Below are 21,913 nucleotides of genomic sequence, written 5' to 3'. Positions count from 1 at the left end.
TTAAAATAAACTCATGATGAGTCACCCTCATACATGAGGTACGAGTAACACCCTAATTTTACACATGATCCATGATGATGAAAATACAGAGTATATAAAAATAGGAGAGCAGAAATAAGTTACTACAGGTATATTAGACCACAAAAGCTCCCTTGCAGTTCATGGGTGAAACAGGACAGAACATAATATAATTTCTTGGTGTATTTATAATTTGAGGAGCAGTTGAAATTTGAATTTGTTTTGTACTTGCCTTTTGTTTTTGCAAGATTTGAATATAATGTGTTAAGATACTAAACAGCAGTTCAAAATTAAAAATGTTAATTGCACAAAAGCAGTGGTTTGACTAATGTCTTTCTGAAAAGCTACTACTGTACATGAACAAAAAAGAGAAAAATATATTATGATGCGCTTGCCGCATTGCATTTTGGGTACTGGACATTATGTTCTGTTATGTTCTGTATTATGTACAGGAGTTCAGCAGGGTTGTTGTGTTTGTGTGAATTTAAGTTAATGTGAGTGTATATATGACAATGTTTATCAGCTTTAATGTACACCATAAGTGAAAGCTGTCGGCTGAACAATGCCTTACCTGTTCATCTATATTTCTCAGTCGTTGTTTGGTTGCACTGCTGGTTATCGAGCTGTTGTTACTTAAAAATGGGTGTCCATTATTATTGTATTTTACTAGACAACATATAAAATTGCTTCCATATATTACAGTAAAGCTAGTTGAGGCAACGCAATGTCTTTGGGTTATCAACTTAAAAATTTTCCTTTAGAGGCAAACAGTTATTAAGTAAGGCCTAATTAAATACATTTTTGACTGTAAAGGAAAAGCTAATTCCCATCATGTAATATAGTTTGTTGGTTCAATGTAATTATATCCCAGAAATCAAGTTTCTGAGATATAATGGTTTTACCCCGAACGCCGCCACCAGATCCAACGCCACCGATGTCCTTTGCGTGAACACGATAACTAGGAAAGATTTGGTTGGATTTCTTATCCCTTGATGACCAACACAGGGGATCCCTAGTGGAAGAACCCTATCGATTTCAGCTTCTCTGTGAGTATTATAAGTTATCCAAATGGGGACGCTTTAGTTGAAAATTTGTTTTTTGGACATAAATCAAGCAATAATAGGTCGATTGAGATACAGTTTGGTTCATATTGATCGTCTTACAAATGTCCACTTTCTGTCTACCATCTAGAGTTCATATGGTGTCATTTTCATTCACTAGGTGGAGTTTTGTGGGGAGAAAGTTGTTCTCTGACCATTATTCTGCCACTATCAGGTCAATGTAGCTCACATTGAGTTCATATGGATTGTCTAACAATTATCGTGGATAGATTTATTATATAGCAGAGGATTGGGGGGATTTCAGGGACATACCCTTGCTGTCAGCCACCAACAGCATAAGCCTCATTTCAAATGAAGTTGTTGTAACCCAAAAAGACGAATGGAAACTGTTGCGTTAATTTTTTTTGTTGAGTCTAACCTTTTCTTTTTAGAGTGAATCCCAAAGCAGCTGTATTTGTCTTTGTAGCATGAACATTTCAATTATAGACACCTTGTGCAGTTGAAAGAGATTTGCATCTCTAATCCAGGGCCAATCTGAGAAATGTAGGTGCACATGTGCACAGAGCCTCAGCACCAAGTAAGCCATTTCAATTTACCTACTGAACATCATTAACCTGACTATCCAGTAAAGCACTTGAGCATATTTGTCTCTTTATGTCCACTTGCAGACGTCATTCGACTTTCTAAAACAAACATCTACTTAACAGTCTACTCTACTTTTCACTTGCCCCTTTTTTAACTTGTCACCAAGCATGGAGAAATGTGTTTGGTAATACGCAAACAAATTGCCTATATCCTTCCCATCCAGTCCATCAGTCTTGCTTTCAGTGACACACTCCCCTCCCTGCAGATGGTTACTGAAATCCATTTGGATCTAATCGAGTCCAGTGTGAAAGCTCATGGGTGTCTGGAAGTGGTTAGAATTATCATATAAATGCCATCTGTGAGTGCAGAGCATCCCCCATCCCTCTGTGTCTGTGACAAGGCTGCCAGAGTCCTGGTGCCTCAAATTACAGTGGTGTCACTGCTGTCTGTCAGTCAGCAGTGCTGCGTGGGTCTGCCATGAAATTGAATGGGGATATATGACAAAATAACCAGTTCTATCATAGCCTGTAGTTGGATTAAAAGTTCTCTGATGGTCTCTTTTCCCAAAAGGACTTTTACACTTTTATGATGGCTAGTTATTTATTTATTGGCTCTTTATCGTAGAGGGTGAGTTACAGTTAACTCTGTCCTTTTTATGATAATGCCCAACAGATTCATGTCTTTGTTCACTTGTTTGCTTCACTGTCACTTTGAAGACTGAATTGCCCATTCATGTTAACATCAGCCCTTTCAGACCAATGAATGATCTCAGCTCAGATTTTTTTATTTATTAAAAGACATTTTTGACAAAGGCATCCCATTAAAATATTGTTTTAAGTTAACTTAAGGACACAAATAGATCAATAATAAGGTACTCTCCTGTTTGCCATTTTGAAACATATTAACAAAACCATGAAATATGTCATAAAATGAACAGCAAAATGATATTAATGGGAAGTTATTTTCAGTCGCTTGTGTGAAATGTCGAGGTTAGGCTTGTTGCCTGGTCATAACTCTGGCTACAGCCATAAACAGATGGTCATAATGGTCTAATTCTTTTCACTTATGCATGGAACTGCAGAGGTTTTCTGTAACATGCACTAACAGCTTGCATTTGGTCAATAGATTGGACAGAAATGCCTGGACTGTCAGAAATATAAAGTGGTAATGCTGCAGTAAATCAGTTATTTTATTTTATTTTTCCTTCTTTTTTATTGGGATCAAAAACAGTTTTCTCATATATTTAACTATTGATTCAGACACAAATAGATCTGCATCTGAATTATATGAAGGTTTGAAAACAGTAACCCATAATGCCCACTTCATATAACACACAACATAAGTGGGGCTGTTTTTTGTTTTTTATTCATGAGACCATTAGAGATACTTCCATCATTGAGGTGAATGTCATTACGGTTAATGTCAGATAGACTGTAGATAATAAGTTACCATCTCCAACATTCAATGCTCACAGAGGGCTGGCTTTAGCTAAACAATGTTCTAAATAGAGTCTTTCTGTCAGAACAAAATCTGAACATAGAGCCATCACAAGCAGAACTCTTCTCCTGCCCACATCATCCCTGTTTTGTTCATGTGTCTAGAATCTGAATGAGAGTCCTTGGGCTGAATCGCCTCCCACCCAAATCCTTTGAGTAACAGTGCACACTGTGGGGAGAGAATTAATTTGTTTTCAGTTTTCATGTTATTTGGCAATTGTGATTACTTTGAGACTAAGCTATATTGGAGCTTGAGCTTTGAAACCCAGTCCCATTTGGACAAATACCAAATACTGCTTCCATAAGTTTCTGTATTTGTTTTTTTTTTTCTTTTTCTCTCAACTCATGTTTCTCAAATTTTTCTGTTGCTGATGCAACATGAACTGTTAAGCTCCTCGGAGGAAAAAAAACCCTGTGGTACCTGTGTAGATAATTACTATCTAAGAGGCTTCATAAGGAAACACACAGCAGTAACAATGTGTTTCCAAACAGAGAAATCAGACTAAAAACAAGCCGCTCGCCCAGACAGAACCAAGACTGAGCCCATGATTTACACCTAACAGAAACATAGGCCATTATACAACCAATAGACCACTAAATTGTAAGTATTTAAAGGCAAACAGCAAGACATGGTGGATACCTGCTAGTCCTGAAATGAGCAGACTGAAAATGGGCTTCATGAAGGAGAACGAAAGTGACTTTTCATAACTCACAACGTGTTATTAGAGTCTAGGATAGAGTTTAACTTTGTGTGTGTAATTCAGAAAAACTAAGACTGTCTGTGTATCTGCTCAGGGTACAGAAGAGGATGAGCAGAAACTGATCAAGTCCACATCACTGTTAGAGAGCCAACACCACCACCTACTGCACTGTCTGGAGAAAACCACTGTGAGTACACCAGTTGTGAGTACATGTTTCTATGCGTCTGCCACTCATGTCATACCTTCATTTTATGTATAAAACCCAGGATTAAGATTAGATTAGATTAAGGTTCTTTATTTGTGAGTACATATTGTAGATCACACATGTAGACATGCATCACACACCGTAACTGACCTTCTGCATTTAACCCATCACTAGAACATGCAGGAACACACCACACACACTGCAGACTAGGAGCAGTGGGCCTCCCATATCAAGCACCTGGAGAACAAATGGGGGGATAAGTGCCTTGCTCAAAGGCACATCAGCCAACAACTTTCTGCCAGTCCGGGGAATTGAACTGGCGACCCTTTGGTCACAAGCTGTCTCTCCACCTTATAGGATGGACTGTGGCTCTATCTCCAAGTTCCTTTAAAGGAAAAAGAGAAGAGTTTCAGTTCTACTAATATTGTCCATAACTTTAACAGTGATGTTTTAACTTGGACTGTGTTTTTACATCACTGTGAAGAAACAAATATATTTTTTAGCCAAAAAAAAAGCAGTCCAAGTGCTCACATACCAGTGTGAAGTTTTTTTACCAGACAATCTGTGTAAACAGTTGATTTGTGAAAGAAGTAGAACAGGGAACACTAGATCATGGTCATCTAAATGAACACATGTGCTTGAGTCTGTGAGTGGTCGTACTGTGCTCATTTTAAGTTGTTTTTTTTTTTTTTTTGGCAGTTGCTCAGTTATTTATAAAATTATATTTCTTAAAAATTCTACACACAAACCAGGCAATACTAGAGTTAAGGTTGTTCTGCTTTGAAGTAGAGCTCTGCAAAAAACCAAAAACAAATATACAACATCTGAATGACTGTTTCAAAGCAGCAACAAACCACTTTTATGTAAAGTACTATGTGCACCTTTTTTCTGTAATTTTATCCTTTCCCCACTTTCATTTCCAGTTTTTTGACCATTGCTCTGACTCTGTCCAATAGGACACAGCACTTCTGAAGTCTCATATTCAGAACTCAGAATGAAATTCTTCGATCAAACCAGCAATCCTTCATCAAAAGATATTACTTACATGTATCATTTGTACAACTATTTCATCAACATACTGACATACTTCAAACAAAACATCAGTAGTACTTTTTCTTCTGTGAAAGATTGTTCTAGTATGCCAAGAGAAAAAAGACAAAAGGCTTCAGAAAAAATATAGGTTAATAGAGCTGTGTCTTCATGGTTTAGAGGTCCTTGAATGACACTGTCTTTTTTTTTCCTTTCAGTTTTCTGTATAATACAGTACTATACAAATTCCCTGTGTGGTCAATATATCTTTCAGCAAAGTTTTAGTGACCGCACAGGTGCCATGGTCTGTTTCGATATTTACGTACAATAATATGATAGAAATTGCACAGCATTAAAAATAAAAGCTTCAAGAAAAAACACTGTCTAAAGACCAAAGTATCCACTATTTAGTGTGATTTCCCTTTGCACTTAACATTTAATGCATCTGTGCATTTACTTTCTGTTGTTTTACTCCAGGTTTTATCCATTACACATCAGACGTGTCTTCTAGTTTGCTGCTTTTCATTATGGGAATGCTGGTCACCTTAAAATTGTCTTTAGCCTGAAAAAGGCATTTAGTTTAGAGTTTCTGTGTGTTTTAATACTGTGTATATAGTTCCTGTATTTTCTTGTAGGATGTAAATAAAAGAAAGTGGGAAATAAACATACATACGCATTACAACCCTGTAAAACCAAAGCTAATGGTGGCCTAAGACTTTTGCACAGTACTTTATGTTGATTAGAAATAATATATTGAATTTGGCAATGATTGTGTTGCATTATTGCAAATAAAACGAAAGTGTGTTGTGTTTTTGCTGCCATTGCTAAAGGCTTCTTTTTTTTTTTAAAGTTACTGTTTTGATGCTGTTGTGTGTTCATTCACCCTCGGGATATAAAAAAATCAACAAAAACCTGTGAAGTCCATTTTTTTCTGTGTATGTGTTTTTATTTGTAAATTTAGAAATCAGTGTGTCACTCCAGACATGTGTTCTATTTTACAAAAATATTTGTCTGTCTCTACAGTATTTATATAATCTCTGTCTCTGCTGCAGGCTCATGAGTTTGTGGATGAGCAGATGTATGAGCAGAACTGTTTAGAAACAGTCCTGCAGAGCTACCCGTCACGCAGCCCCTCCATATCCAGCCACGACAGCTCCATGGGTACCTGCTGTGGCCACAGGGTGAAGAAGAACATTCCTCTGCCCAATGCCAGCGTCCCCCCTGCCCACCCGGTCCCCGTACACCAAGGGCCCCTGCAGGAGCTCAGTGCCATCCACATACAGTGCAGTGACCCGTCATCACACACAGCCAGGTGAAAATACACAGACATGGCAACATGTCAACTAAAGAAAAACAGTCATGAGTAACTTTCCTGTTGCCTAGTTGCTATTAACACAGTACTGTGGTATGAAACACTGGTTGCCTTTCATGCCACAGCAATGTGTCAGTAGCATTTGCCTTGAAATTAAAACAAAACATCCATGACAATTGCTCCTGGATGTTACAATTGTGATGCGATGGTTTTCGTTTGAATGGTATTTTGTGTGTGGTCCATTTTCACTGAAAAGTCACAATACCCGGCCCAAAAAAGTCCCCACCCAGATTCAAGTGAGTATATAGTTCAGATCCTTCTATTGAATATTTACTGCATCGATGAATATGTTTCAGCTGCAACAAGTTATTTATCCACAACTGATGTCATTTCTTAACCCATAAAGACCCATACAGCTACCAGAGTGCAAAACCAGCTACTGACGTAAAATGTTTAATACCTGTTGATCCACTTATCCAATCAATACATGTAAATAACTGGTGTAAAATGCACTTTTTCATGGTCATCAGATATGACCCATTTGGACGTTCAGATAAGTTTGATAAATGACTGTGGATGGACACACTTGGTTTATGTTCAGTTAATGATATATTTGTTGAAAAAGTCACTTTTACTTAAGTTTTCTCTGTTTCTAATGTAATAATCCTCAACTTTAAACTGAGCTTTTATGAAATTCTACATGATCAGTAAATTAAACATAGGCTAATACATGATTTTCACTAAAAAAAGCACAAAATACAGAGGTTAATATTGTTACAGATGATGATAAATCATTTAAGAAAGGTTAAATAAAGACAAAAATTCATTTGGGAACTGACACAAAAGTAGCACTGGGTCTTTATGGGTTAAACGACCATCAGTTTGATAGGGATAATAAAGACTGGAAAATATCAGGATTCATTGGGTTTGGGCTTGTGAGTAAAGAGATTTAGGATGTGATGGAGAAAAGTTCAGACTCTACCATCATCAATACAGCATCTTTGCTAGAGATAAATGCAACTATGGGTGGAAACAAATATTGCATTGTGAGGGATAATGTGTCCTGTAATCAAAACTTAACACAGTCCAGTGAAATAGTGTGTGTGTTGTGTGCGTGCGTGCGTGCATGCATGAGCTCATGCGTGTGTTTGTAAGTGATACCAAATAAGCATGTTCCCCAAAGAGTTGAAAATATGACTAACAGTGACTCATGCGATTTGGACATTGCTTATTAACATATTGGGCATATTGCAGTTTTAATTATACTTCAGTTCATTGGCTCAGGCCCACTATATGCTATAGATTAGAACATGTGCAGTGTAAACCCCTCAGTTGAATTTTTTTGTTTTTCATTACGCTGATTTCTTTTTTGATTATTTATTTAATTGTTTTTACTAGATTTTTATTTGTACAGATCATTTCATACAGAATTAAAACCAAGATTAAACAACCCTAAAGCATAGGGTGACCAATAGTGGATTTTTAGCAGCCAGTATAATAAAAGTTTGGAGCAGGAAAAAGCCAATAGCTGGTTAATCAGGTATTTTCATCACAACACCTCCCCACCCCCCCAATCAAGAATGAAACAACGCAAACACTAAAATTAATATCTTTGATTTCACTACAAATCAGATAACGGTCAAACTTGGCATTTAAGTCAAAGAAATAAATACTTAAATAAACAAATCTGAATAACTGAAGATCAAGCTCATCAATCAATTTCACAGAAACTGTAAAAAAAAATCTTTTATTTTCCTTCACAGTCCATATCTTCTACAGATAGACATCTCTAGTTTGTAAATGTCCCATTAGTGCAGATTAATCCATTTATTTCTAATAGCAAGCATTAAAAGAGCGGTGTGCAAGTGTGTATGTGTGTATATTCCAAGTAGTCATAAAATGGCCCTGAATGTCACCAGACATTAAGGAATCATGTTCATTTCAAATACTGATATCACTGACAGTAGCAGTCCAGCCAGAATATTCACATTTGAAAAGCTAAGTGGCAGCCCACAAGTAATGTTTATGTTGTCATATTAAGGATTATGTATAGGAGATGCTTTTGAAAGACGGAGACTGTTTGAAAGCGGAGAAGAATTTGAAGACCGACGCCGGCTCTCCGGGCCCGGCTCTCTCGTGGTCTCCTTGCATTTCTCGGTCTCACCGCCAGTGAGAGGCACCGGGTGAAGAGACCGCATCCCTTGCCATGGTAGCTCCTTGTGGTAGATGTTCATGCTGGATCTGGCAACTCCTAGTCTGGGGGGAGGGGGTACCACACTCTACAGTATTTTGAATGTGATTGCAGCACCAGTTTTGACCACAAACCTACATATGACTCCATTAAGTAAATGACCTTTCAGACTCGTACGCAACACGTTCACACGCACTTGCAAACTCATGAGAGAAGAAATATTATGAGATGACTTTTAAAACCAGAGACAGTTACTGCAGATTTCAGGTTATCACCGTAGTGGTTAAATGCTCCTTCACTTGGTTTGGTTTTGATTCTCAGTACATTCAGACGACATCTGCCTGTTAATCTGTGGGATCTGATTGGATTATGTGATGGGGGGCCCTGTATTTTAGAAGGAGTAGTCTTAAGTCAGGAAAAATGTGCTAAATTCTCAAAACATGTTTAAAGATAATTTCCATCTTTTTCTCTTTTCACTATTTATCCATTTCTAATATTACTAGAAGAAAAAAATATGTACATGTTCCGTGTAGTTACATCCTACTGAAATGCTCCTATAAATCACTTGTCAAACACTTGTATCAGCAGGAACATTCAGATGAGGTACTTCTCCTACTACAACAGCTCTTCTCTGCAGTGAGTCAGATGGTCAGTGTCAGATACTTTCATACAGTCACAGTTTCTCAGCAGATAGTTTTAATGTCGTCTAATGTAAGGTTTATCAGTCTCTGACACAGATCTCAGAGCTTCAGCTCCAAAACGGGATAACTCATTAAAATCCTTTGTATCATTTTGGGTGAGCTGATTGAAAAACATCAATGAGAGGCCAACATAGAATGTAATATTGAATATGGCCACTAGAGGGCTCTGTAGGATTATAGCAGGGTCATTTAGATGCTTTTTTTTCATAAAACACAACTGAACACATTATTGTCAATCATAATTCTGACAAGAGTTATAAACAACTAATAATAATTAATTAATTAATTGGAAAGATACTGTAGCATGTAACATTGTCATAATATAATCATTATACCAGTGAATCTTTTCCTGCCTTTAGGAAATTAACATCATTATGTAATAACTTGAAAAAAGTTCAATTTTCACTTTGATTTATAGTTAAACATGTGTTGTGCAATAATTTGTCACTTTTTTCATGAACAACTGAATATGTAACACATTTCTCATCATATAAATTATAAATAATGAGGAGAAATAATTTAATTTTGAATAAGCTGAGGCTCTTTTATGGTTTGGTTTGATTTTTCCATCAAAAAAATCACAGTAATACTCCACCCCTGTAAAAAATAAAGACATGAACAAGTTTTCCAGGGCAACTACAGGCCTTAGTATGGTTATGTTTGTCTGGAGAATTGTATTTTTATTTTTAATTACACTATTATGTGACTGTTTTGATCATATTCATCAACTTTTTATGATTAAAAAAGTTGATTTACACATTACTTTCTAGCTTTGTACTGAAAAATGCTGCAGATGATTTCAAAACACAGATGCTGTTGCATAATAGAGTGAAATTTTGTGGAGTGATTAGATGGGATTATTGAACTGAAGAACGAGTTGAAGACCACTTGAGTTCTCAGCCTTTGTCTCAGTTCTGTCTCTTACTTGAACAAAGAGAACTACAGGAATTCATTAAACTGCCTCTGAACTGTCAGTGATTTATTTATTATCATCACTGTGATTTGAAAATACATCTTTTCTTTTTAGGTGTAAAATGTTGTCAAGACTTTTGATTTGGCTTACATACTGAAAACTTTAAGTTTAATCACATCACAGATGGTTGCTATTTAAGTATTATGGTAAGAATATTAACTAATTTGGTCATATTATCATACCATCATTTGTGTTTTTGTTTTTTTTTTCTTTGGCCTTGCTCTGTGTTGGTCCCAGTCATGGTCTTGTCTCAGTCTCACCCTTTCTTTCTTGGACTTGGTCTTTACTTCTTCTTGATACAATCTCATCTTGGTCTTAACTTGGTTTTGGTTTAGGTGGTGTTGATGACAACACTATTGCAGTACTCTATGATTTTACATTATTTATTTTTACAAGCAAGACAAGGGGAAAGGTGAAAAATTAAATGTGTTGATTTTAAATATTGTATTTTCTTTGTTTTTTTGTTGTTGCTGATGATGGAAAATGTGCATATTAAGTATTCACTCCACTATAATATAAATCCATCCTTGTATGAGGTGTTTTCAAGATTAAATGTAAGGTTTTTTCATCACCCTTTTAGGTTAAGTGGGGTTTTATAGTCTTATTTTTTGTTCATACTACTTTCTACACATTATATTATTGTGTATTATACCTTTTTTTGTTCTTTATCCTTTCAACAGCCGCTCTACCCTGAACCTGAAGGCCGATGACAGCAGGATCAACTGTAAAGGTGGCAGGATCACCACGGCGATCATCAGCCTCCCAACACCCCCCGCTTTGACCCCAGACGGTGATGGTCTTCACGGGCCTCCACAGCGGAGGCCGCCCCCACCCTCAGGCCATCCTACGCCCCCAAGCATCCAGACCACAACAAGCTCAGCATGCACCAGCATCGTCAAAGTCTCAGCTCTCTGACTCTGTGGCTGGCAGATGTAACTCAGCTCAGCAGGAAAGAAAGAAGGAAAACGAGGAGGTGGAGAAGGAGGTGATACAGCCTTGATGGACGGACCATGTCCTACGTCACAGGATGAACCGACAGAGCGACACACTCAACAAGTGTCAAGAGTAGAGCCGATACTGAAATAAAGGATTGTAGATATGTGAACCCAGAATCACACACTTGTCATTTTGTGTTTGTACTGTAGATATGGACAGAATTACTGCATTTCTAATAGTTTCTAACAGCAGTACAGATGTTTTACAGTAAGTACTGTAAGAATAAAAAAAACATGGAAAGACATTGTGCAATTGGCAGATGCTGTCAACAACATAGCGCAAATTCACATTAAATTTAAGGAGAATTCACATAGAAATTGTGAAAATATTTTGTTGATGTTAAACATGTTCAAAGAGAGATGAGGAAAAGTGTTGATTGTGTTTACTTGACTGGTCTTGTTTGTGTCATGTGTTGTTTGTCTTAAATTATTTGATGAAAAAAAATATATATTACAGACATTTTCTTTACAGCATCAACTAATGGGATGCAGCTACAGTCATGCTGCTGAAATGTGAGTTTGACGGGTCTCAGTCTAGAGTTTTAAGTTTGTATTTTTTTATACTTGTGTCAAAAACTGAATCAATTCGTGCTTTTTGGTCACTTTATGTCCCATTTTCTGCTTAAACTTCTGACACGATCAGTGTGACTTTGGTAATGATTCTAAACCTGACCACAACTTAACTGATCAAATGAATTAAATATATTCAGTATTACTGTATGGATATGAAATAGGACTTATGGAGTACATTTGGTATACTGCCTCCCACAGCTGAAATTCAGAGGCTGGATTTCTTGATAAAAGTAAAAAAGACTGAGTATCACTGTGTCAAATGCCTACAGCGTCACAAAGATGAGACTTGTTTATGTTCATTTTGTTTTTGTTTTTTTTTGTTTTGTTTTGTTTTGTTTTTTTTTGGAGTTACCTCAATGAAAGGAAATCCAGAGAGTGAGAAGACCGTTCAACATGCAAAAATAAGAACTGAACCATCAATGTATGACATGCTGTGATTTAGCCGCTGTATGAGGGTACTGTGATCTGCTTTTACAAGTCAACACAGATGAGAAGTTCTTTAGGTGAACTAAATAACAACCAAATGACACAACATCGTAACAACAACCCACATTCAACTCACTGTTACAGTGTTAAAACAGTTCAACAGTTGAATACTTGCCTTTATCAACAGCAAACTTTATGCCACTTAAATAGGTTCATAATGTAATGATTTCAGATAGGGCACTCTGATGTGTATTTTTCAACATTTTTCTTACATTATTCTGATATATATACACATATATATACATATATATACACATATATACACACACACACACACACACACATATATATATATATATATATATATATATATATATATATATATATATATATATATATATATATATATATATATATATATATTTGGAGTAATAACAAAAATGTTGCTATCAGTGTAATTCCAGAGTAATTCCAACATAATTGTGAAATGTCTTTAAAATGACTAAAAGTCCAATTCAGTAATATTTACACAATTCCACATGTAAAAGGAGGCATTACACTAAATAGTAGGTATAAATAATAATTTTTCCCGTCTCATTTCACCGTTGATAAACTGATCAATCCTCGACCAAGCGTCCCATTTCGTTCATGCTGTACCAGCTTTGGAGATGGAAAATCTCTCTGGGTTATTTATCTAGTTTGTATTTCTTTAACCCATAAAGACTCGAACATCCATCACTGACCAAAAACATCTACTGATCTAAAATGTTTAATACATGTTTATCCATTAATTCTATCAATACATGTCAATAATTGGTGTACAGTGCAGTTTGTCATCTTTTCATGGTCATCAGATATGACCCATTTGGATGTTCAAAGGCTCCGTTGTCTATATGGAAACCACATCATCTTCTACAACATTGATTCACCTGTAAAACCCATAGAGTTCAATCAGTGACAGTGGATGGGGACACTTGGTTTATGTTCAGTTAATGATACATTTTGCTGAAAAGGTCACCTTTTTTCTTCAGTTTTCTCGGTTTTTGATATAATAACCCTCAACTTTAATATGAGTTTTTTATGATTATTTACATGATCAGTGAATTAAATATAGTAAAATACCTGATTTTCACTGAAAAACAGCAAAATGCAGAGGATAATATTAGAATAAATCGTGATAAATCACTTGAGAAAGGTTAAAATAGAGATAAAAAAAAAAAATTTGGGAGCTGAAACAAAAGTAGCAATGGGTCTTTATGGTTTAAATGAATCATACTTATCTTGAGTGGCATAAAGCACAAGACACAGCAACAGTGTGTTTGCATAATAGTGTCAGGTCAGAGGTTGTTTGGTGGGACATTTGCACATGGAGATGCACGCCTTGGCATTAAAATGACAAAAGAAAATAATGGATAAAAAGACCTGTAACTTGCCATTTTCTGCATTTTTGATGTCTGAGGTTATTTTTTTCCTTGGATTCTTAGTACACAGATAATGAAAGGGAGCAGAATGAAGACTGAAGTGGTTGCATTACTCCAGCAGAGTACATCCAGTGAGCAAAACCAGTAAATGCCTGGTCTTAAATGGTCACAACGTGGCAGTAAATACACAATCTGCCTTTAAAACAGTACTACTGAGAATGAGTTGAGCCCTGTGGTCTGCTTTACGGCCTTACTCCTGCGTGAATATGAACTATATGAACCTACCTGCTTCATATTGTTGCTCAGTGGAAGTTGATAGACGCCTGACGTTTGAAATAGTTTGTGACTACTTGCAAAGTGTTCTATGATTGTCTGTATATTTCTTTGTTTTTTGGTTTGTTCATCTTGATAAAATCTATACTTTTATTTAACTCCATGTGTTTTTCTCTCATAAGGTACAAAATGAAGGTGTTTTTGCTGTATCGGTATACTTCGTGCTGCATTTCTGTGTTTTGCCATGTTTTCAAGTTGAGGTGAAAGTTTTGTGCCAAAGTGTTCACTTTTCCATTGTGTGTAAGACCAGAGTAGTACGTTTTATGCTGCTATTAAAAAGAATCCCTTTAGATATATATATATATATATATTTTGTTAATTTAAATTTTTTTGTCATGGTTACTGCTGAAAATATTGAGGGTTAACTCAGTCGTGGTGGTTCTTGGTTTTCACTGATGCAGTATCTACACATTACATTTGGGCTCTTTGCAGTATCACCGTCATGCTTCGACAGTTTTTCTAGAGCACCTCTCTAAAGTTCACAACAGTGTGACTTATTGCCAATGATTCCTCATTGTCAACATATGATGGACTTGACCTTTGAAGCATTGTGAGGGTCACTTTTTTAAAAGTCTTGGCATTGCTGTTTGTGTTGTTTCTTATCTTTTTATCCTTTTGAAATGCGCTTTTCTGTCTGTTTGCTGTGTATACAGTACTCTGTCAGTTTGTTTAACATCTATGAAGTGTCAGATGAGAATTAAAATCTGCCACAGTGATCAAGTGTTGTATTTCTTTAGTTTCTTTGCACTATGTTTCAAAGAAATCAGAGGGAAAAATATTAATGCTAGTGCAATTTAATCATGGAAATAAAGACAGTCCAGTACAGTACTAGTAAGTACAGTAATGTCAACAAACTGATATATATGATATTACATATTGTAATATGTCACATATTATTTCAGGGCTTTACATAAAACCTACTTTTATTCATCAGTAATTGTAAATTCTATGAAATGTAGCCACTATCCTACATGATCATAATTTGCTCATGCAATTTCCTCCACTGTTTTTTGTCATTATTGATTTATTTCACACATACATAACATTGATCAAAGTCATAACTAGAAAAGCACTCGGAGAGCGCAGACTTCTGCCAAGGCAGGACCCCCCCCCCCAATCACCACCATAATGATCATTTGTTCCTTGTGTCAGTATCAACATTTCCTGAAAATTTCATCCAAATCTATCCATATTTTTTTTTTATCTTGCTAACAGACAAACAGACAGACAGAGGGTGCAGGGAGAGACAGAAAGCCTAAAATGGCTTGATTAGCGGGTATGGCCTAAAATGGGTTTTGTAAGGTCACAGTGACTTTGACCTTTGACTGCTGGCCACCAAAATATTTTCAGTAAAAAATAATATTTGTGATTAATTAGGAAAAATCCTTCAAGTCGTTCCCAAGTGATCGAATTCATATCCAAACATGGACAGTGGCCTTGACCTCTGACCTATGGCCTCCAAAATCATGAGTCTTTCAGCCAAGATGTTCCTGAGATATCACATTTCACATGTTATGGGGGGTAAGGAGATGCACCATGGATGCATCCTAAAAGAGTGCTTAAAGGTCCAGTTTGTTAAATGTACAGGGATTTAGGAAAACCTAACAGCAGAAATGGAATATAATATTCATAATTATCCTTCAGAACTTGCGACATGTCCAGGGTGAACCCTACCTTTGTCTGATGGCCACTCGGAGAAAATGACTGAATGAATAATGGTTTAATTAGTTTGTAACCACTTAAAATTACAACTTTTTTCTCCTTAGAGATGAGCTATTCATATATGCAGAGGGAGCGGACTGAGTGAACCTGAAATCAGGGGAAAACATACACAGAATTTCTTTTTTTCTGCAGCTTGCTCCTGTCAGGTCAAATCAAAAGCTTAAAGTATACAGATAGATTAATTTAACTTTATTCCATGTCGCCATGGAAAAGAAAAGACACTTTTCCAAGCTTCCATATCAAGACATTGAGTAAAACAGTTGAGTCACATCCAGGTCACATGTGACAGAATCAAAAAGATTTTCAGCAGCCTGAAAACACAGACACAGAAGAATAGATGCGACAGCAGCCTGAGAAAACATTTCAGATCAGTTGGATCGTTGAAAGTTAATCATTGCTTTTTTGCTCTATGATGCTTACAAAATTGTTGATCACTACAGAGTCCACCAAAAGTTAGGTTCAGCATCAGGGTGGATGAATGTTTTCTTACTTCAGTTAACCCTCAAACCATGCAATAACCATGTATAAATCTTTTCTTTTTTTTAATCACATATTCATCATTGTTTTATTGTCAAAATGTGTTAAAAATAGAATAAGAGTTTAGTGCAGAGTTGTGATGAAATATATTGAACTGTAGATGGCAGTGTACAAACATAAATGGTAAATGTTGCACAGTGTACAATGATTTAGATCAGGGGTCACCAATCCTGGTCCTCCAGGGCCGGAATCCTGCATGTTGTATGATGTATCCCTCTTCCAACACACCTGATTCAAATGATAAGCTTATCATCAAGCTCTGCAGAAGCCTGATAATGACCGTCAGGTGTGCTGGAAGAGGGAAACATTTAAAACATGCAGGATACCAGCCCTCGAGGACCAGGATTGGTGACCCCTGATATAGATGCTCGGTATCTTTTAAACAAAGATCAATACTTATCAGATATTTGTGAAACCTGTTAAGCCCATATGTCCTTCAGATTGTGTCCAATAAAGAAATTATTACTAGAAACCATGAAATATTAAATCTGAAATTAAACTTAAATATAATATCAATGAAAGAGTTAATGTTTGATTATGTGGGGAATACATGATAAGTGTGATTAGTGTTTGATGTGAAAGACAGTATTCATAACTATAACATAAATGATTCAGAATTTAATATTGTTTAACTGACTGATTATGTAAAAGTTCAAAGTACAAAAAAAAAAAAAGACAAGACAGTTTGTGTAATCATAGCTTAATGCTTCAGTCTTTTATGAAGCAACAAAATCTGAGTTACATAAAAATATAATTAGAAGACATTTTCTGAGTTTAGTAGACAGATAAAGTATTATATAAATATTTAACTATTTAAAACTCAACATTATTACATATTAGCTTTTCCATTTATCGACAGTGGCAGTGAAGCAGCTGCTCTGTGTGGTCAAAGCACCTTCTAATTAGCTCCACTGGTACAGGACAGAGAAGTGACACTACATGAGGAGATAACTACTCTCACATGTTTAGAAAAAGGCCATTAATAGACCTCATGCATAATAGATACAAACTGTGAACAGAGATTATGAGTCAAGGACCGGTGCTCACAATCCCCTGTACACTGACAGGGTTAGGGTCCCCTTAAACAGACCTTTGAAACAAGTTATAAAATGTATACTACTACTACTACTACTACTACTACTACTACTACTACTACTACTACTACTACTACTAATAATAATAATAATAATAATAATAATAATAATAATAATGAGAAGAGGAAGAATAATGTGTGTCTTTTTCCACAAAATCATTTTAATTCATTCAGAATTGTTAAAGCATTTGAAAATGTGGCTTGAAATAAAAATGCATACATGATTTAGTAGCAGATTTATCATTAGCTAGTTATGTTAGCTTCACCACTAAACATTTTTGCAAAATCAGAAAGTCAGATAATCTTAGATGTTGTAGATTAACGTAATGATAAAACCTTATTAAAAAGCAGAATAACATATTGTTAATAATCTCCTAAATCATTTACATGTAATGTAAATGCTACCATCAACCTACATGCCAGTAGATAATTAAATTATTCACTGGCAGCTAGTAGTTAGTTTTCATTCATGGTTCATTTGGGCGGGACAACAGCCAAGGATTATTTTTTGTGATTGATTGAAGAATAAAGTTCAATCCCAACCATACCATTTCTAACCTGATATTAAAAACCTAAATGAAAAAATAACTAATTTAGATTAAATCTTACCGCTAATAATAGTTCCTAGAGGCTTTAGAACTACATTTCCCTCTGTCACTGAAACATCTCATTCTCTGAACATGAAAATATGTTCATTTCTAAAGTCTGACTTGCCTGTTGAGCTGCTTTTGCAGTAAAAGTTTTCACATTGTACACAAAAGTCCCAATGTGACTGACTTATGATGTAATGCAAAGTCTTTTGTGCACACATTAAACTAAGATCAAAGGTTGAGCACAGAGGGACTTTCTCAGATAAATGTTGGAATAGTCTGACACCGTTAAGTACTGCAAATCCTCAGGTGCTCAAACTGGGACGGTGGAAGGAAAAGAACATATAAAGAATGATCTATTTTATAACCCGCACATGCCTGTCAGACCTGTTACCCATTTAGCTTTTTTTATTTTGAGGATTCTGTGGTATGTTGCACTCACATAATGGATCTGTCACCGTTTCTGTTTGCAACCAAAACATTGGCAGAGTGTGGGTAAAGTAACACCTAAGATCAAAATACATCACAAATGACAGCACTATTCAGAGTGGTTTCAGTGCACGAACAAAAAATGTTTAGTGTTTGGCCGGAGGTTTGACTCATGCCAGCCTTCCACACCCCAACCTGAGGATTATTGAACAGGTCACAACACTGACTCACAGAAAGATGTATAATACTGTCTGTCTGTCTGTCTGTCTGTCTGTCTGTCTGGGATCTATGGTTTGTTCATTGCTGAGTGATTTCAGGAGACACTTCCTGACACTGTTCACACTGACAGCTGCAAGGAAGTGAACACAAGCACATGCACAAGCAGCTGCAGGTCAGGGTCACGTTTAGGAGACAATCGAGCTTAAACGTGCAATGATTTCTTCATGCACGGAGCTGAGAGTTTCAGAATGCTGAACATGTGTTTTGACTGTGACAGATACTGGAATGGCCAAACATTATTGTGGTACATGGGGGTGTTTTGTGCATTTTTTTGGTAATTTCTTCTCTTCATAGTCTGTGATGTGGTTTCTTTTTCATCCACCTCTTTTATAGAATTTTAGGGTTAGGGTTAAACTCATAACAAGCAAAGGTAGGACAAAAATGCATAAATGAGACTTCATTTAAAGGTAACAATTAGTTTCTGTGTTTAGCTTGTAGGTTAAAACACATGTAAATTATAGTATGTCATTTCAAAGTTAGCTCAACCCTAAACAGAATCCTCAAAGGGTACATATTGTATCCATTTTCATTAAGTTAATGAGTGTCTCATTCATCCCTGGAACATACAGAGTCAGCCAAAATAATGTATACACACATCAAAAGAAAAACTTGCGTAAATACCTCATTTGTATAAGTACTTCTATACATATAGATACCTCTTTCGAAGTTTGATCAAATTATGATAACACTGTGTACTGTTGTATGATGTTTTCCCAACAGATGGTATTACCCTCATGAATGTAGCATCAACAAGTGGCGTCTACAACATGGCAGCGGTACGGTTATTGATTGAATAATGCAAGATCCTTTTAAAGTTGTACCTCAAATTTGAGAATGTTGTTGAAGTCCAAAGACAATGGAGGCGTGTGTTTGGTTCAGAACCTCCAACACGTCTGACAATTTCACAGATTCATAATAAGTTCGAAACACATGGTACCGATATGTTACCCAAACAGTAGTTCACCGTACACATAAATGTCTGGAAGCCAGTGGCCACCACTTTGAGCACCTCTTGTAATTGTAGAGGCCAAAGGTAACTTGTACTAATCTTGTGATGTCTGGATAAATTTGGTATTGAAATATTTATGCAAATTTTTCTTTTCCTGATGTGTGTATACATTATTTTGACTGACTCTGTATATGTTAAGTTTCAGCTCAAAATCTCCTACAGATCCTTCATTTTACAGAGTCTGTAGTCCTCAGTCCTGTTCCAAAAAGGCTGTTTCAGTTTTTGCCAGTGTGAATGCAAACAAGCTGCTGCTCACTCCCCTTTCCTGATGGTGCCATGGATACCGTCATGTAGACACCCTGCTAACATGCCAACTTGGTGTTTGTGGGTCTGGCTGGTCTGGTGGTCCTGGAAGACCGGCCTGGTTTGGTGAGTGTGCAGTTATAACATCATAAATAGACAGAAATCTAAATGAGTAATTTAAGGCTTAGTTATCTGAAAAGATACTGTGCAATGTTCTCTATCAAAAAAGCATTTTCTTAGTTTTTGTTATTTTATAGCTCTCCAAACCTGATTTATACTTGAGAAAGATGTGTAAACCAGATTTGTCACATTATGTCCCCTTTAAACATGTCACTATTGACCTCATAGGGGTGAACAGGTAAAACAAGTTTTAGTTTTTCAACTGTATCCATAAGTTCAAGCTGAAATTGTTAAAGGTTAAGGCACTTTCTCTCATTTAAGTAATTTATCAAATAATCATAAATTCTCCATTTGGATCTTCTGAGGCAGGTCCATAATTAACAAGAAAATATAGCTCATAAAAAGCGTTTAAAACCCATAGCGTTGTTGTCAATATGAGCTAAGTATATGAATAAAACAGTCAAAGCTGAGGTCAAAGTGACACCCATCAAACTAAGATTTTATCATTCACATCATCACTTCACATATTTATGAAGGATAATAGAATATGAAACATAAGTCAGTTAAAGTGTTTCTTCTCTCTGAACTTCATCTTAGATCACTTACTCATTTGCCCTGATTCATTGCTTTTAGAATCTAGGATGGATCTGCTTTCTTCTCTCTCTCAGCATCTATCTGTCCATCTGGGATGAGTCACCGACATCAGCCCTGATATTAAAACGTCCAGATGACACAAGCTTTCACCGACAAACAAAGAGCTTCTGTTTATTTGACGAGCTTCCAAAAGTAAGAAGTTTAGCTTACATCATCTTGATCTCACACATGCCTTTTAATCATCTGAGTGAGATTGTCAGAAAGCATCTAAACCTGAATTTATGTGCCAGTACATGTTGTTGACACCTTATTTTGAGAAAATTTGGTATGTTTCCCCAGAAACTTGTTGAATCCAAAATGGACAGTTTTGACACTTATTAGCAACTCTGCAACTACACCAGGGGGAAACACAATCTATACTTGAATTGGAATCTCTGAAGAGATAATGTGTAATTTCTGATAGCTGAAATATTGCTGAACCACTGGTGAATTGCAAATGAAGTGAAAAATTAAAGTGAAAATGAGGAGTTGAAATGGCTCAAAAGAGAAATATTGTTGAAGTGAAAAATGTAAGTTTAATTAGGAGCTGAAAGAGTTGAAAGTACAACAATTGTTCAAGTAAAAATAGTGGTGAAGAACAAATTTAACAAGCTCAAAGTAGAAGTGTTATTATATTTAAAAAATAATACTAAAGTTTGTTATATTGTTGAAGTGAAAAATTAAAGATGAAGAAGGAGCTGAAATGAACATAGTTGAACTGCAGCTGAATTATGGATGAATTCAGTCGGAGTAGCATAGATTTAATGAGAAAATAATGTTAAAATGGAGGCATACAGCTGAAGAAGATTAAATAGTTTATAGTACAGTTTGACAAAGTGAAAAAAAAGTTGACAGAAAAGATGAAAAGATTTAAAGTAGAAAATTTTGTTAAAGTAAAAAAGTGAGTGTAGGGGAAAACATCAAGAAAATGAAATAGAAGAAGTTGAAATATTTTAAAGCAGAAACATCAAACAAAGTGAGGAAAACGAAGTTTTAAAAGGTAACAGTAGTAGTAGTTTAAACAAAGAAATCTTATTTAAGTGGAAACAGTGAAGTTGAATCGGAAGGTGAAATAAATTAATATTGCCAACAATATAAAAGGCTTAAAGTATTACAAGTGGAAATTGGTCAGTACGGATCAACACATAGCAGGTTACCTGAATTACTATGGATTTGATGATAATGATGCTACGGTGGTGGAATGAAAAACCAAACAAAACAAAACAAAACAAAACAAA

The 21,913-nt window shown here is 35.9% G+C and overlaps 1 protein-coding gene across 1 annotated transcript in view; it reads left to right on the top strand.

Moving 5' to 3' along the window:
- Window positions 1–11,500, top strand: part of LOC115419266 (potassium voltage-gated channel subfamily D member 3-like) — a 138,504-nt gene extending 127,004 nt beyond the window's left edge. Inside the window, exons 5-7 of the mRNA XM_030133939.1 lie at window positions 3,956–4,048; window positions 6,148–6,407; window positions 10,953–11,500. Of these exons, the coding sequence (XP_029989799.1) occupies window positions 3,956–4,048; window positions 6,148–6,407; window positions 10,953–11,187 (588 nt within the window). The 3' untranslated portion in view covers window positions 11,188–11,500. The remainder of the gene's footprint in view (window positions 1–3,955; window positions 4,049–6,147; window positions 6,408–10,952) is intronic.
- The last annotated feature ends 10,413 nt before the right edge of the window (window positions 11,501–21,913 follow it).

The sequence above is a fragment of the Sphaeramia orbicularis genome, chromosome 5 (genome assembly GCF_902148855.1).
Source record: "Sphaeramia orbicularis chromosome 5, fSphaOr1.1, whole genome shotgun sequence".
NCBI classification, from domain to species: domain Eukaryota; kingdom Metazoa; phylum Chordata; class Actinopteri; order Kurtiformes; family Apogonidae; genus Sphaeramia; species Sphaeramia orbicularis.
Note: the sequence above shows the minus strand (reverse complement) of the source record. Positions and strands in the feature narration are given on the sequence as shown.